Source organism: Elephas maximus, chromosome 9, assembly GCF_024166365.1.
Source record: "Elephas maximus indicus isolate mEleMax1 chromosome 9, mEleMax1 primary haplotype, whole genome shotgun sequence".
In the NCBI taxonomy this organism is placed as follows: Eukaryota; Metazoa; Chordata; class Mammalia; order Proboscidea; family Elephantidae; genus Elephas; species Elephas maximus.
The window spans coordinates 62,437,898-62,455,737 of NC_064827.1; the positions used below are offsets into that span (position 1 = coordinate 62,437,898).

Sequence of the window (17,840 nt, forward strand, 5' to 3'; positions counted from 1 at the left end):
ATCAATAACAGAATACTGGACTTCCTTTAAACGTAATAATGCAGATGTATTAACAGTAATATAAATGTTCATGATGTAATACTAAGTTAAAAAAATCAGGCTACAAAACAATATATAAAGAAGAACGTTCTTTTTGTGAAATAATGTTTCTTTTTTATCTATAATTTATGTTTTCTACAATGAATACGTGTCACTTCAACATTTTAATGTTTTTTCTTATTTCTAAGAATATTATACAAACTTTATTAATTGAGCACCCGTATGGGTTGGGCATTATGCTGCTCCTTAAAGAGTGATCTTTACTGACACTATAAAAAATAGAGTCTAGTAAATTATTATATTAACTACTTAAAACTTCCTAATGTTTGTGATAAACTTCCTAATGTTTGTGATAGATACATGGAATTGCTTCCATTTCCCAGGAGACGTGCTAATCACAGGAAGAAACACATGCTCCAGTAACAACTGGCATCATTTTGCATACAAGTTCTCTAATGATTCTAGATTAGAGGTATAAAGAGCAATAATCTCAACAAAAGGAACAGAAGATGGCACCATCTACATCATTCATTCTAATATTGCCACAGGAACATACTTCAATTTCTGAATCATTGGAATCCAGCTGAGGTGGAAGGATGGGCAGCATGGGCTGGCCCATTTTAGCCATTCGAGAGATCAGCTTGGCCTTGACTGTATCAGGATTCTAAAAAGAGAGGAAAGTCACAGAAATCACTGTAAGCAGTTTACCTTCGGGAGGCTTTATCCCTTTGGCTCTGATATCAACTCCTTCAACAAGCTCCCTTACTTGCATACTTACCGGACTTCCTGTAAGTTGTTCACTGAGGGAGTTAGATTTGGTACGAAGAGTTGGCTCCCTGAAAGCAAATAAAACATATCCTGAGATAAAAACAAAACCCATAAGTATAACTCCAGTTTAAACTGGATCAACAGACTGCTTTTGAAAATACTTGTCAATTTTAACTCTTCCCAGTCTGCATAATCTTTGCTAGTGAAGATGAACAATTTTCTATACAAATGCTTATTATTTATGTATTTTTTTCTTGGGTATATATTTTGTATTTATGCCCTTTGTCCAATTTTCTTCCCATTTTGTGGGTATTCTTATTTATCTATTAGTACTTTTAGAGACCATGAGTATTAATCCTTTGTCAGGGAAATCTGACGCAAATACTTTCTCTATTTCCTTCATTTTTTTTTCAGTTATTTAAAATTATTTTAGTTTTCAACTATATTCCTATTTTTGAACACCTCTAAAAATCACTTCTATGGTCAATAAAAGCCAGATAGAACCCCAGTATCTTACCCTGATTTGAAAGGCACAGATGTGGGCGGTGACACAGCAGGATCAACAGAGAGGCTATCAGCACTAGGTGTGGGAGAGGGGGCCGCGGAATCCCGGGAACTAACACTGTGCCCATCAGAGCCAGAATCTCTGGCAAACTTCACCTAGGAAAAGATCCACCACAGCTGGAATAGACTATAAAAAAGGCTCTCTTTCCACCTTTCATTTTATTTATTCTTTATTATACAAGTCATCGCCTGCTCATTGTAGGCAAATTAGAAAATGTAGAGATAAGCAGAAAGAAAAAGAAAATAATCACCTGCAATTCAAGTACCAAGCAATAACATTCTTGGAATTTCATATGCATTATTTCACATTTTTCTGAGATATACTGACATACATTCATACACACATACATACATACATTCATATACACACACCCATACATATGTATATATGCATATATGTTTATACATGTGTGTATATATGGGGTGTGTGTATGTGTACTTACATATATATGCATGTACTTTTTAGAAAAATGGAGCCACACTGTTTTATAACTTGTTTGGCTCACTTCCTGACTAATATATTAACATATTTCCATGTCACTAAATATTAATCTACAACATTATTTTTAACTACAGAAGAGAAGTAGTCAAATATATTTTGTAATAGCATAGATGTTTATGATTTCTTTTTCCAGAAATCTTTGGAGATTTTTTTCCCATTAGATCATGGCAATTAAGGGCATGACTCTTGAAGCTAGACATACTCTTCTGTAGCTAAAAATAATGTTATAGATTGATGGACATTTGGCTTTTTTCTAATTTCTCCCATCGTAAACAATACTTTTTATGAACAGCTTTATATCTGTATCTTTGCACATAGCTTTAAATATTTCCAAAGCATAGTTTTCCAGAAGTCAGATTGTTGAGTAAAAGGTATGCTCATGTTTAAGACTGTTACCAGATTCGGGTCTGTGCCCTAGAGCAGTCGAGCCACATGTACTCCAAGTCAGAAAGAGCGAGAAAGTTTATTAAGGGGATGTATATATCATTGGGGAACAGCACCAACAGAAGCTGTCTCTATGGAGTCCCAAAGAGCACTTTTACATTAGAACTTAAATAGAATTTTACAAAGGTTAGAAGTGTCTTTGTAGTCAGCAGATGGCATGGCCAGTAGGAGTTTTTCATTACAAAATAGTGACAAAAGACTCTTTATCAGACTAGAAAGATACATGTGCAGACAACTCTTTATCAGGCTAAAGATATATATAATATCAGATACCTAGGCTCTAATCTCCATGTGGGGGGTTCAAAGTCACAGGTGATCAGCCGGAACAAAACAAAGTTATTTGGATCAGAGGTTAAAACAAAGTCATTAACAAAGGTACGTGAAGGAGGAGGCAGGCAGAGAAAAGAGAAGAACTTATAGGTTCATCATGGCTTTAGTTAAGTCAAGCTCTCAGTCGCCCATTTTGAAAAAATAGAAAACATGCTGGGGAGTGTTAGGGTCACATATACACATAAAAATACATAGATATGTAAGACTGTGTATATATGTATATAGATATATAAGAATATATATGTATGTAGATATGTTAGTATACACATAGATATATAAATACATACTATATACAGAGAGAACTACACAGACATATATGACTGTATACACACGGACACACTCACACACATGCGAATACACGAAACCATACTATCCATACTGTTTTGCAACTTCCTTCTTTCATTTAAGAATAGATTTTGGATAATCTTTAAAAAAGATACATAAAAGCCCTCTATATGAAAAAAAAACATAATTTAACCCATCTCTTAATGATAGACATTTAGGTTGTTTTCAGTTGTTTATTATTACAAACAATGTAACGGAAGAAGGAAAAAATATCTTTGCATACTTATGTGAATGTATCAATAGGATAAACTTGTAGCTATGGAAGTAGTAAGTGCATTGGGCAGGAATCACTATTTTATAGACAAAATAAAAAGTGTGGAGAAGTAATGTGCTCAAAGTCACAACCTCTTCTAGACTCAGTATAGAGAGCCAAGGACACATATCTCGGTCTTTAGATTCCAAAGCTGTTGCTCTTTCCACTGTAACATTTCTACTTGAAAAAGAAACAAATAAAAAACCTGAACTTCAAACGTAATTATTTATTCATTTTACTTAATTAGCAAGGAGGTACTCGGAAGACTCCTCGAACAACACAGCACAGTTTTACTCACCCGCCTAGCCTCCACCTCAAACACCAGGATTGAGTCCTTTGCTTGAGTCCATCCTATTACCCCTTCAGCACCAGCTGCACAGGACGGAGGGATAATAAGCAACCGCTTTCCTCCTTTTTTCATGCCCAGCATTCCATCCTCCCAGCCCTTTAGGAATCAGAAAAGGTGAAAAATTCATCAGACACAAACTTCCTTATAAGGCAAAGTGAAGTACAGGATCATCAGGTTTCACTCACCCATTCTTTCAGGTTTAGACAGTATCTCTCTAGGTCAAGTTCAACTATTACCCCCACATCAGATATAAGATTTCTAAAGTAGTGCTTCTAAACACATTTTGCAAAAGCTGCCCATGTCTGGGGTTAGATGAAATATACTTATCTTAGATAATGATAGACAATGGGAAGAATAAAAGAATGGCAACAAAGGCTATCATTTATTAAGCACACTTTCCAGGTGTTGTCGTGTTTTACATACATTATTGTTTACCATATTTTGATGCAAACAAAGTGCACATTTTACTTTTTTTTTGCAACAGCCCAGCCCCCACCCCCCCACCCCCACCCCCACCCCCCGGTAATTCTCATAAGCACTCTATGGTGATTTTTTTTTACCTGTTCCTAGAAAAAAAATTAGCATAGTGCCCTTAGGAAAATACCGTGTGGGAGGTAGGGCGCAGTTGGCAAAAAAAGGTAGCATGGCAACTTTATTTGCTTAAGGTAAAGCCCAAAATAACCCCATAAGGTTGACAGCATTATCCTCATTTTACAGATGAGAAAATTGAGACTTGGGGAGGTTAAATAACTAGCCCAAGAAAACATGGCTAGTAAGTTGTTAGCCCAAATTCACATTAGATCCAGCTAGCTTCAATGGCCATGCCCTTACCATCTATGATCTTCAGGAAAAAGCCTCCAAAAAACTGTGGGAAAAGAAATCATAAACAAAGCTATGGAGAAAACTTCTTTGCCTCAAGATGAATGAGTACTTCACAATGCACTGATGTGTCCTGATACAATGATAGCCTGCCTGTGTAAAATGCTCTTTATTTTATGAAACACCTGCACTGTTGGTAAAGAACAACTCCCAGCTTGAGCCCAGGTCCTTGGACTCCAATTCCAGTGCTCCTCCTGCTGTGTCACAGTTGTGTCTCACAATGATTGGGGAGTGCTCGACTGGAAGCACGCCAGACAGATGAGCGTCAACCCATTATGACACATGTCAGGAAGAAGCAGTTCCACCTCTTTCCCCCATCAGGCTATAGGAAGGATTCAATAATTTCCTCAGAGTAACAGGATGAAAAATAGAGGGTAGGACTAAAGAAATATGCCCATCTTCAATATAATAACTCCTAGGTAAAAACCTCCCAAATGCAGATAACATGCCACATTTTTCCCTTCCTACTTTTCAACCACGCCTTTCCAGACTCAGAATATATACCTAGGTTGGAAAATTCACAAAATTTAATCTAAATTATGTCTAGTGTAACTGCTGGAGCCATAAAAGAAAACTGTTAAGCCTTTACCTTGATGACTTTTCCTGATCCTAATTTCAGACGAAGCAGCTTGTCTTTGTTAGCAGTGGAGTCGAAAACCTGCAAATTTCATCCGTAAGTCACCCAAAACTTGGAAAAAAATAATAATCATGGTATTCAACTAACTACATGCCAGCACAGTGCTTCTGGAATGGGGAACGTCAAATATACTGGGAAAAAACTCTGAAAGGACCTGAAAAGATGGGGCCACGTCATGGCTAAAGGGTGACATTACACTATCTCTGAGACAACGGTTTTACAGGTTTAGAAAAAAAAAATGCATTTCCACCATCATGTATTTAAAAGCATTTCTTGTCTATAATGAATTTCCATATAAATTATCTCATTTGATGCTAACACCAACCCAGTCAAGTAAGCAGGGTAAAAACCATTAATCTTCCTTCACGGATGGGGGAAAAAAAATTAAGAGCTTAAATGACTTAATCAAGGTCAAATCAGGATAAAACTGGGACTTGAACCCACATTTTTTAAAAACTCAATAGTCTAAAGCTCTTTCTATTATACTGTACTACTTCTGAGAACTTAACAATATTAAGACACAAAAAGCCTAACATGTTTACAGTATCTCCTATAAGACAGACATTAAAGAAACAACCGTGAGAAAGGTCTAAAAAGAAGTTTTAAGACCTAATCCCATAATATTCATGTTTACAACTGCTATAGGGAGACAAGACATACATAGGAACAATTAACAAAAATAATACTTGGGGGCCCAAAGTCCATCAAATGGGGAAAAGACAGTCTTTTTAACAAATGGTACTGGGCAAAACTGGATGTCCATCTGCAAAAAAATTAAACAGGACTCATATCTCACACTATACACAAAAACTAATTCAAAATGGATCAAAGACCTAAATATAAAACCAAAAACTACAAAGATCGTAGAAGAAAAAATAGGATCAATACTAGGGGCCCTAATACACAACATTAACAGGATACAAACCATAACTAATAACACAGAAACACCAGAAGATAAGCTAGATAACTGGATGTTCTAAAAATTAAACACTTATGCTCATCAATTCACAGTAATAATACCTTATGTTTGAATAGCCTTCATTCTGCTTAAATTACTAGGGAACTTACAGGGTACATTTCTTACCTGGCCTAGCGAATGATTCTGGAAGAGCCAGCCAGTATATGCCACTTCCAAAGAATCTCCAACTTCTACAGAAGGGCCTTCTACTACAGTGAGGTCCTGTGAGAGCACTGCATCCAGGGAAGAGGTGCTGTTACACTTGGCAATGCACACCTGCAAGACGAAACCAAGGCAGCATAAACCTAAGTTTAGGCTCAATAAGTACTCACCACATAATTGCTAATGCCCTTTCCAAATAGCGGCATCTGCTAACAAAACAGATTACATTTCATGAAGTAAGCCATTCGTAGTTAGTAATCTTGCCAAGAATCAAAGCATCTAAGAGTACGGCTTTGGAGTCAGACTGTCTAGGTACACAACTAGGTACTGCCACTGACTAACTCTGCGACCTTGGTCAGATACTTAACTTCTATGTACCCAAGATTATTCATTTGTAAATGGAGATAAAAAGCATGCATATCTCATAGGGTGGTTCTGAAGATTAAATGAGCTAATATAAGTATAGCATTTGGCATAGTATCTAGCAAATAATAGTATCACTCAATAAATGTTAGCTATCATTACTATCATGATTTATAACTTCGGTGTTTGGAAACCTATGAAAGAAAGGGGAGCTTTGAAAAAACTTTCAAAATCCATGGAAGGAAGGCCCTCTCCAAAACCATGTTGCATTCCCAGAACTCACACCACTGCCACCTACTGATATAGCCATATTATTTTAGCATAGATCACAGACAAAGGAGTCAGACACATTTTTGTGAATACTCTATAGTCAATGTTTTACTATAGTATATGTTAGAAACTTACAATTCATTTTTCTTAAAAAAAAAAAATTCATTATTGCAATCAAATAAATGCTAACTAAAACAATGAGGCAACTTTATATCAAGCAAATAGGACTAAAAGAAGAAAAAAACAGATAATTCTCAATGCTGGGAAAGCCACCGTGAGATAGCTGGTAAGAGTGTGATATACTACAATCTTTCTGAAAAGCCATATGCCAAAGGGTATTCAGAGCCTAAAAATATCTGGACCCATTGACACATCACTCACTTCTAGAAATCCAGCAAAGAGAAACAATCAGAGGGAAAAAGGAATACACACTTATATACAAAGGTGCTTACTACAGTGTCATTTCTCTGTGGAAGATTGATAATAATATTCTTTTAAAACAATACTTTCAAAAGATAGAAACCCTGGTGATGTAGTGGTGCTAACCAAAAGGTCGGCACTGTGAATCCACCAGGTGCTCCTTGGAAACCATATGGGGGCAGTTCTGCTCTGTCCTATAGGGTCGCTATGAGTCAGAATTGACTTGATGGCAGTGGGTTTGATATTTTGGCGTTTTTTTTAAAAGACAGTTTTACTTATTCCTTAAAATAGTTTATGTGGTAGAAAAATGTTTTAATCAAATAAGTTTACATTTAGTCTTTTTTCTTTCAAAAGTCTCATTTTCAATAAGTACGCCTATTATTTCCCTAAAATACAAATAGGCTCAAGTGACAAATTTAGTGAGTTTTTTATGTTTCTCACCAACAAAATAGGAAACCTCGTGGTGTAGTGGCTAAGTGCTGCAGCTGCTAACCAAAGGGTCAGCAGTTCAAATCCACCAGATGCTCCTTGGAAACTCTATGGGGCAGTTCTAGTCTGTCCTATAAGGTCGCTATGAGTTGGAATTGACTCGACGGTAACAGGTTTTTTTACTAACAAAATATGGCAGGTTATCTCTAGGAAGAAGTGAGTTTGTCTATGGCGATGAGAAAATTGGCATTGAGTAAGAGTAATGGTTATACAACCTGATAAGGTAACTGATACCAGTAAGCTGTACACCAGAAAAAGGGCAAAAGAGCAAATGTGTTACATACGATTTTATAACAGCAGCAGCAACCAAAAATAAAAAAGAGGATGCAGTTGCTGAAACTACTTATGTATAAACAAACCTCTTGGGATTAGTTCTCTTGATTCAAAGGCTTAGGGTCATGGCTTCACGGGACTCTCCAAGCAATTAGCCTAACACTCTTTTAAGAGTTTCTGTTCTACCTTCCAGTTCAGTGAGTAGTGCCTGGAGTCTTAAAGGCTTGCAAGCCATCCAAGATACAACGATTGGTTTCTGTTCGCCTGGAGCAGCAGAGGAAGAAGGAGACCTAGGAAATGAAGAAGGAACTGGACTGCATGTCTACTTGCCACCATGAACTACTGCCTCCTTTGCCATGAGACCAGAAGAACTGGATGGTGCCCAGCCACCATAACTGAACATTTGATCAAGGACTCAGTAGCTGAGTCCCGGTCAAAAAGGAAAAATGTGAAACAGAATTTCAAATTTCTTATAGCTGGCTTACTGGACTATCTTAGTCATCTAGTACGGCCATAACAGAAACACTACAAGTGGATGGCTTTAACAAACAGAAGTTTATTCTCTCATTGTCTAGTAAGCTAGAAGTCTGAATTCAGGGTGCCAGCTCCAGGGGAAGGCTTTCTCTCTGTCGGCTCTGGGGGAAGGTCCTTGTCATCAATCTTCCCCTATTCTAGGAGGTTTTCAGTGCAGGGACCCCCCAGGTCCAGAGGTAGCACTATTCTCCTGGCTCTTATTTCTTGGTGGTATGAGGTCCCCATGTCTTTCTGATCACGTCTCTCTTTTACACCTCAGAAGAGACTGACTTAAGACACAACCTAATCTTGTAGATTGAGTCTTGCCTCATTAACATAACTGCCTCTAAACTGGCCTTATTAACATCAGAGGGAGGATTTACAACAATTAGGAAAATCACATCAGTGACAAAATGGTAGACAATTTCACAATACTGAGAATCATGGCCTGGCCAAGTTGACACACATTTTTGGGGGATACAATTCAATCCGTAACAGAACCCACTGAAGCTGGAAGAACCCCTGAATCTGTAGCCCTGAGAAAATTTTTGGACCTTGAACCAAAATGATCCTCTGAAGTCATTTTCAAACAAAAAACACTTTAGCTGAATTTGAAAAGAATGTTTGTCTTTAGCATTGTGCTCTGTTAAAGAACTATCTATATCAGATCAAATTGACCACCATTTATATGAGTAGTTTATGGGGCAGTGAGTCCGAGTTAGTGGTGGTGAAACAATATGGGGAGAGATAGTAAGAATGGTGACTGTCATGGTTAAGGTTATGTTTCAACTTGGCTAGGCCATGGCTCTTGGTGGTTTGGCAGATATTAAGGAGCCCTAGTAGCACAGTGGTTAAGCACTTGGCTGCTAACCAAAAGGTTGCTGGTTTGAACCCACCAGCCACTCCTTGGGAAAAAGATGTGGCAGTTAACTTCCATAAAGATTTACAGCCTGGAAGACCAGACTTACTGGTCTGACAGAGACTGGAGAAATTCCAAGTACAGCCCCTGGACACCCTTATAGCTCGCTCAGTAATGAAGTCATTCCTGAAGTTCACCCTTCAGCCAAAGATTAGATAGGCCCATAAAACAAAAGGAGGCTAAATTAGCACATCAGTCCAGGGGCAAGGACGAGAAGGCAGGAGGGGACAGGAAAGCTGGTGATGGAGAACCCAAGGTCGAGAATGGGAAAGTGTTGATGTGGGGTTGGCAACCAATGTCACAAAACAATATGTGTATTAATTGTTTAATGAGAAACTGGTTTGCTTGTAAGCCTTCATCTAAAGTACGATAAAAAAAGATTTACAGCCTTGGAAACCCTGTGGGGCAGTTCTACTCTGTCCTAGAGGGCTACTATGAGTCAGAATTAAAGCAACAGTAATGGTTTTGGGTTTGGGGTTGGGTAGATATTATGTAATCATCCTCCGTTTTGTGATCTGATGTGAGCAGCCAATCACCTGAAAGGGGAGTTTCCTTTGGAATATGGCCTGCAGCCAATATACATATAGATGCTCTGGTAAAGCTCAAGCTCTCTGATCCTGTATCCGATTCATCATCCTCTGACCTCCAGTTCTTGGGATGTGAGCTAGCAGCCTGCCATCTGACCTGCTTATTTGGGGTTCGTCAGTCCCTGCAACTATGAGTTAGAAGAAGCCTCCAGCCTGATATCTGACCCACAGATTTGGGACTTGCCAGCCTCCACAACTATGTGAGCCATTTCCCTGTCATAAATCTCTATCCATATATATTTATACATACCATATTTTTCGCAAATAATGTCCACCTTCTACATCTGTTTGCCAACTGCTCCCTCCCCCCACAAAGCATTTTCATAAGCACCACCATGCCAATTTTTTACATGTTGTTGTAAAAAAAATTCAAATAGCATGCTTATGAAAATACTTCACTGGGGGAGGGTACTATATACAAACAAACGTAGAAGGTGTGCATGATACGCATAAAAATATGGTGTATATATATATAAGCTTTACTGGTTTTGCTCCTTTAGAGAACCCAGCCTAAGGCAGTTTCACAACATGAAGAATGTAACCAGTGTCACTGAATCACACATGTAAAAATTGTTGAATGGGTGTATGATCTGCTGTGTATGTTTTCACCAAAAAATATAGCAGATTATGTTTTTCACATATTTTCCTAAAATTAAGGTAACTCCAGATAAGTGTTCTGGCTTTTCACAGGAAAAATAAGATATTACCTGTTTATTGAACTCCACAGCAGCCTTTTCTGACTCAAACATAATGGACCAGTTTTGTCTCTGGTCATCATAAAAGGTGCTATAGTTATTAGGCCGAACCTGGAGAAAGGAGAAAGTTGGAATAACTGAACCACAAGAAGTGAAGTGGATAAATCTGACTGCTTAACCTCATAGAGAAGGATCTACACTGAAATGGACCCAAAGAAAGATATCAGGGAACTCTCTTCTTCCCTCCCACCTTTCACCAACCACCCCTCAGACCATATTCCCAGAAGGTACCAAGAGACCTTTCTGAGTGGCTTTTTTAGGTACCCACACTAATGCCCAGGTCTAAAGCAGTGGACCTAATTCTTACCAAGGACTCAGACTAATCTCCCCTGGGATGCTATTCCAAAGAAGGTAATGATTCCAAAATGGGGGAGTCTTACCATTAGCTCAAAGTTCAGGTGAATCCTTGCAACAGTAACTGGTTGTTGCTGGCTGATATAAAGAAGAATCCTATACTGTACTCAAGCAAAGATGGGGTAGGAGAAAAAAAAAGGAGGACAGAAGTTAAAAAGGTAATACAAAACTAGCACCAAGCTGTCAGATACTATGTTTCATACAGCTATAAAATTTGAAACTCAGGTTCACCCCTTAAAGCTTAGATTTTAAATTACGGCTTCTCACTATCCATTTTAATATTGCTTCTCATTTTGGCTTTATTCCTTAACTGTAACTGGGGATATCTTTATTTTGCTGATAGTTTCATATTTATGAAAGGTGACTAAAAGACAGTGATGCTGATTGCTTAAGAAATAAAAAAAATTTAATTGAGGAAAAACATATAGTAAAGTGCAAAAGTCTTAAACTCAATTTTCTCTCTCTCTCACATGCATATATCCATGTGACCACCACTTGGATTAAAAAAAAAAAACAAAAAACATTTTTAGCACCCTAGAAAGCTCCCTTGTGCTCCTTCCTGGTCAATAATCCTCACCCTGGAACCACTATTCTGACTTCTATCACTGATTAGTTTTGCTATTTTTAACCTATATATAATGGGATCATATACTATATACTATATACTCTTGGGTCTTGCTTCTTTTATTCAACATGTCTGTGAGATTCATCCTTGAAGCTTCATGTACCAGTGATTTGTTCTTTTTTATTGCTATGTAGTATTCTATTATATGAATACACTACAATCTATTATCCCATTCTCTTGCTTATGAACATCTAAGCTGTTTTCAGTTATACCTATTATAAATGCTGCTTCTACGAATATTCTTCTACACATCATTTGAGGAACATAGGCACTTATTTCCTTTAACCTAAAGAACTTCTTTAATATTTCTTGTGCAGTGGATCTGCTCGCAATGAATTTTCTCAGCTCTCATTTGTCCAAAAATTTATTTTGCTTTCATTTTTCAAGGATTTTTTGTTGGGTATAGAATTGTACATTGGCATTTTTTTTCTTTCAGCAACTTCAAAGATGTCATTCTGCTATCTCTGGATTACAATTATATGTATATTAGACCTTTTTTGACTGTGTCCCACGTAAATGTTATGTTCTGTTCTTTTTCTCTTTGCTCTTCTCTCTGTGCTTCAGTTTGGATATTTTCTATTGAACTGCCTTCTGTCACTAATCCTGTCCTCTGCTGTGCCCAGACTACTGTTAAACACATTCAATGTGTTCTTAATACCAGATACTCTCTTTTCCAAATCTAGAATGCCATTTGTAAGTATTTCTATGGATTATAGTTTTTTAAATTCTCTATCTTTTCATCCCTTTTGTCTTTTCATCTATTTTAAGATATTATTCATAGTTATTTTAAATACTGTGTAATGTTAATTTCAACATTAGATTTTTTGCGTGTCTGCCCCTATTGGGTTTTTTGTCCTTGTTCATCAGTAACATTTTCCCATCTCTTCACATATCAGTAATTTTTTATTGTAGGCCAGCTGTTGTGTATAAAAATAACTGTGAGAGCTCACATTCGATCTTCCACCAGGAGTAATTTCACTTTTCCTATGTAAGGCAAATAGAGTGAGGAGCTGATCATCTTAATCCAATTACAGATTGAGCTGGTCAGGGAAGGATTATAGATTTATTAAAAGTCAGTCCACCTCTGGGTTGTGCCTGTTCTCAAACATGATTTCCCAGGCTTTTGATGAAAACCTGGAAAGTCTCTGACTCCACACTCCTAAAAGTTCTGCCCTTCAGAGATTTTTTTTTTTTTTTGGTCCTTTAAGTGAAAGTTTACAAATCAAGTCAGTCACTCATAGAAAACCTTGTATACACGTTGCTATATACTCCTAGTTGCTCTCCCTCTAATGAGACAGCACATTCCTTCTCTCCACCCTGTGTTTCCATGTCCATTCAGCCACCTTCTGTCCCTCTTGGACTTCACATCTTCCCTCCAGACAGGAGCTGCCCACAAAGTCTCGTGTGTTTACGTGATCCAAGAAGCCTACTCCTCACCAGCATCATTTTCTGTCTTATAGTCCAGTCCAATCCCTGTCTGAAGAGTTTGCTTTGGGAACGGTTCCTATCTTGGGCTAACAGAAGGTCTGGGGATCATGACCTCCAGGGTCCCTCTAGTCTCAGTCAGATGGTTAAGTCTGGTCTTTTTTACCAGAATTTGGAGTCTGCATCCCACTGCTCTCCTGCTACCTCAGGGATTCTCTGTTGTGTTCTCTGTCATGGCAATCATCAGTTGTAGTTGGGCACCATCTAGTTCTTCTGGTCTCAGGCTGATGTAGTCTTTGATTTATGTGGCCCATTCTGACTCTTGAGCTCATACTTACCTTGTGTCTTTGGAGTTCTTCATTCTCCTTTGATCCATGTGGGTTGAGACCAATTGTTGCATCTTAGGCGGCCACTTGCTAGCGTTTAAGACCCCAAACCCCACTCTCCGAAATGGGATGCAGAATGTTTTCTTAATAGATTTTATTATGCCAGTTGACCTAGATGTCCCCTGAAACCATGGTCCCCAAACCCCTGCCCCTGCTATGCTGGCCTTCAAAGCATCCGGTTTATTCAGGAAACTTCTTTGCTTTTGGTATAGTCCAGTTGTGCTGACCTCCCTTCAGAGATTTTTGAGCTGAGTTCTTTAGCCTCCCCCCATGAAGGTTCAAAATCTGGCAAATGTATTGAGAGAAACATTGGTTGTATGCTTTCTGAAGGCCTCCTCTCTATAGTAAGACCTTATTTCCTACACAAGACTGAAGAAGCTTCTCTCAGCCTTTCTGGCACAGCCCTGGACTGCTACCTTCTCAGAACTCAGCATATGTCCCATGAAGAAAAGCTATCTTCTGTTTGGAGCTCCTCTAGTTTTCCCAATTTATCTTTCCCCCAGTACTCTCTCTGATTAGGCTATGCCTGATCTTTACTCTACACCTAAGATTGGCAAATGCCGCCAGGACAGGAAACAGCTCACTGGGTCTTCCCTCTCTGAAGTTGTAGTTCATCATGTTCCCAATTCTATGGTGAATTTTAAAACACAATTTTTGCAATTTATCTTTCTTCTTATAATTGTCACAGCACAAATGTTGTCTGCCATGATTATACCCTGCCTGGTAGTGAAGTTCCAATCCCAGATTTTAAAAATTCAAATGGCAACACCTAATGAATTAATGGATCTGCATAATGACCATCAGTAGCTGCTAATATAACAAAATAAGAGACGAGCAGACATTATTTGCCTCCTGATGGGAGTATGAAAGAGACTTAAAGAATATCAAAACCAACTGCAATGTATAGACATTATTATGATCCTGATTCAAATAAATTGTTAAAAAAAAATATATATATATACATATATATACACACACACACGTACATTATGAGAAAACCAAGGAAATTTGAACATTAACTGGCTAATAAATGAGATTAAGGAATTAATCTTCTTTTTAAGTGTCATAATGGCATAATGGTTATATTTTTTAAAAAGCCCTTATCTTTAGAAATATGTACTAAAATATTTACAGCTAAAATTATTTTCTGGGGATTTGTTCAATATAATCTGAGTCAGGGAGGAGGGAAGAGAGGGTGGGGTTATAGATAAAACAAGATTAATAACATTAGTCTATTAATGGGTATCTGGGGGTTCATTATTCTAGTGCCACTTTTTTAATACGTATTTCAAATTTTCCGTAACTAAGTTTGTTGTTGTTGTTTGCTTTTTTGTTGGTTTTGTTTTGTTTTGCTTTAAGTACAAACGATGTTATCTATTATATCAGTTACCCTGGACAGATCGTCTTATATCTCTGTGCCTCTGAGTGTCTGAGGAGCATAGGCCCAAGCTCTCTAAACCTTTTTAAGCTCTGAAATTCCATAATTTCTCACACTTCTTTCAACAGTGTTCAAAGCCTTCTGGAACAAAAGTTAAAACTAGATACAAGCCACAAAAAGAAATCAGCCTCAGGGCTTTTAGCCATATCTTCTTTTTGACTGAAACCAATACTATACTATATGATCAACTGCCCATTTCATTATCAAACTTTAATCAAGGAATAAGCACTGATCATTAACATAGACATAAAGATAATACTCTAAGTAATACAATATGTGCTGTTCATTAGGGAATGTCCTTAGGAAATGGTTTACTCTAAAACTCTCCTAATTCTTAAGGTACATACACATCATAAAGGTCAAATTTAAAGATTTTGAGTGGTTGGATTTATTTTAATGTACAATAGTAAGCAAAAAGTGGCCATTTACTATATAGCCTAGTCTTGCAAATCTACATTTAATACCATCATTCTAGTTCTCTTATATACAAGGAACACTGGGCAAACTTAGATGATAAGAGCCAACTCATCAATATGCTCTGGGATGCTTGAACATACATGAGACGTGGGGGCACTCTCACCTCTCTGGCTGTGTGATTCCCCAGGACCGCAGCACCAAGTTTGCCCTGCTTCACATATTGGCTATTTATGCTGTAGAAGTAAGAAAAGGAACAGATATTGATACTTTCTTAAACTTTGGAGAACCAGCTTTCTTTTCTGCCTTACAGAAGTGGTGAATCTAGTCATTCAGTCTCTGGAAAGCAACAGAGGTAAGCAGTTTTTAATTTAAAGCTCTTACAAAATTTCTGTATTTTTTAAGTGTCTACTATTCACAATATCCCAATGAAAAGACTGAGCATTTTTAAGTACTTATATAAGCCACTTATAAAGGCAGTTAATAAGAGTACAAGCACTTCCTAGAGAAGGTAGACAAGGTAATAGCCCTTCAAGTTTTAAGTTTAGGAATCTACAAATGTTAAAAACCATTACTGATACTTTGTTTATAGAAAAGATGAGTAACAATTTTGCAATGAAAAGAGGCTTATTGAGGAAAGATACTAGCTTAAACCCCCATCCCCATCTTCAGAAAACATTCCTTCTCAGCTACTTACTATCTATATGCATGGACCGCTGCTGCGAACAGTGCTGTGGAACTGCCTGTTGTAGTTGGTGCTGTTTTCTGTGTTGCCTGATTTCCTGAAGATGAAGAAAACAAAGTTGTCATTCATTTACTGCTTGAAACTGATCTTTAACCATTAAAACAGCTTCAAATTTCCTTTTCTACATCTTAGAATCAGTGGTACCATGCTTTCATGACCATTACCCTCATCTGATCCACAAAATAGCCCTATGACTCAGTCTGAGGATGAGAAAACTGAAGCTGTAAGCATCCAAGTGCCTTACATAGTAATAGTAGCAAGCCTAGGACTAGAACCTATGACTCCAACTCCCAAACCATATACTTCAAAGAAAAGAATCTTTGGCCTGGACAATAACTACTGCCAAGAAGGCAAGGTCATATTCCATCTGCTTTCCTTCCTCCTTCCAGTATTTTCACAGCTATAATATATGAAAATAAAATTATTTTCACTTCCCTTACTTCTGGGATAAGAAATTTATCATCTGATATTCAAATTCGCATCACACCCATTGTTTAACTTTACTACTTGCTATAGAGTAATATTTTAAGAGAACACGTTTACAGTAAATCACATATCTACATTCACTATGTAATAACATAACATTGGCATGGACATAGCAACCAAGAACTTATTTTCAAACGCATTCTTGTTTGATTTTATTTTTGGTACTGACAGCATATTTTTCCTGATTATAGAATACATATACATTGTAGAAAATATAGAAAAGCTTAAAGAAAACGATAAAAGTGGCCTGTAAATAAACAATGTTGATAATTTTATGTATTTATTCCAAGTCTTTTTTCTATACACATAAACTTGGCAGCTTCTCTTTTCTTATCTTTTTAAAAACAAATTTATATGATTTGAAAACCTCCTTTTCTCACTCAGCGTATTATAAGCATTTCTGTATACACTTCAAAGCAGTCTCTAAACCAAAGACAAACTTGTCTTTAAAATGCTTTTGAGGGGCTATATAGAATACTATCTTATGACAGTACCAGAATTTATCCACTTTCCTAATGTTTGACATTTATTTGGGCTGTCTCCAATTTCTCTGTTATAAAAAACAATTAAGGTTTTTATTACACCCTGCCCAAATGCCCTTCAGAAGTGCCACACCAGTTACACTCATACCCACCGGCAGTATGAGTGTGTGAGTTTTGCATCCTTGCCAACAGTAGCAATTTTAATCTTTACCAACTTGATGGGGCAGTAAAGAAAGAGAAATACCATCTCACTCTTGTTTTCATTTGTGTTTATTTGATTACAGGGAGGCAGAAATTTAACATTTTTAATAGATTTGTATTAGACATTTGGTTTTTTTTTTTTTTTAATGAACTGCCTAGTCATATCATTTGCTTATTTTCCTTGTAAGGTGTACATATTTTCCTTATCGTTTTGTAAAAACCTACAAGATAGTTTTTATTCAATTAGTACTTCCAGTTGTATGTAATACTACGTAATACTACAATAAACTTTTTCTCTGGATAAGTAGTCTGCCAGAGTGATCAGGACAAGTGTGAACACTGAAAAAAAATCATTGTCTCCACATGGTCGGCCTAGCATCCTCCTTCAGGTTAATTCAGCTTCTCCCAGGGCACTCGGCCCAACAAGATCTCTCTGTCTAATCCACGACATGGCAGGTAGCTCAC

General features: G+C 37.3%; 1 protein-coding gene across 1 annotated transcript in view; it reads right to left on the reverse strand.

The window, feature by feature from the left end:
• Positions 1-17,840, reverse strand: part of FKBP15 (FKBP prolyl isomerase family member 15) — a 56,831-nt gene that overhangs the window by 30,163 nt on the left and 8,828 nt on the right. The window contains exons 3-12 of the mRNA XM_049895056.1: positions 16,159-16,243; positions 15,628-15,697; positions 11,200-11,274; positions 10,772-10,870; positions 6,195-6,344; positions 5,063-5,131; positions 3,544-3,690; positions 1,325-1,467; positions 818-875; positions 596-703 (exon numbers count right to left, since the gene is read on the reverse strand). Of these exons, the coding sequence (XP_049751013.1) occupies positions 596-703; positions 818-875; positions 1,325-1,467; positions 3,544-3,690; positions 5,063-5,131; positions 6,195-6,344; positions 10,772-10,870; positions 11,200-11,274; positions 15,628-15,697; positions 16,159-16,243 (1,004 nt within the window). The remainder of the gene's footprint in view (positions 1-595; positions 704-817; positions 876-1,324; positions 1,468-3,543; positions 3,691-5,062; positions 5,132-6,194; positions 6,345-10,771; positions 10,871-11,199; positions 11,275-15,627; positions 15,698-16,158; positions 16,244-17,840) is intronic.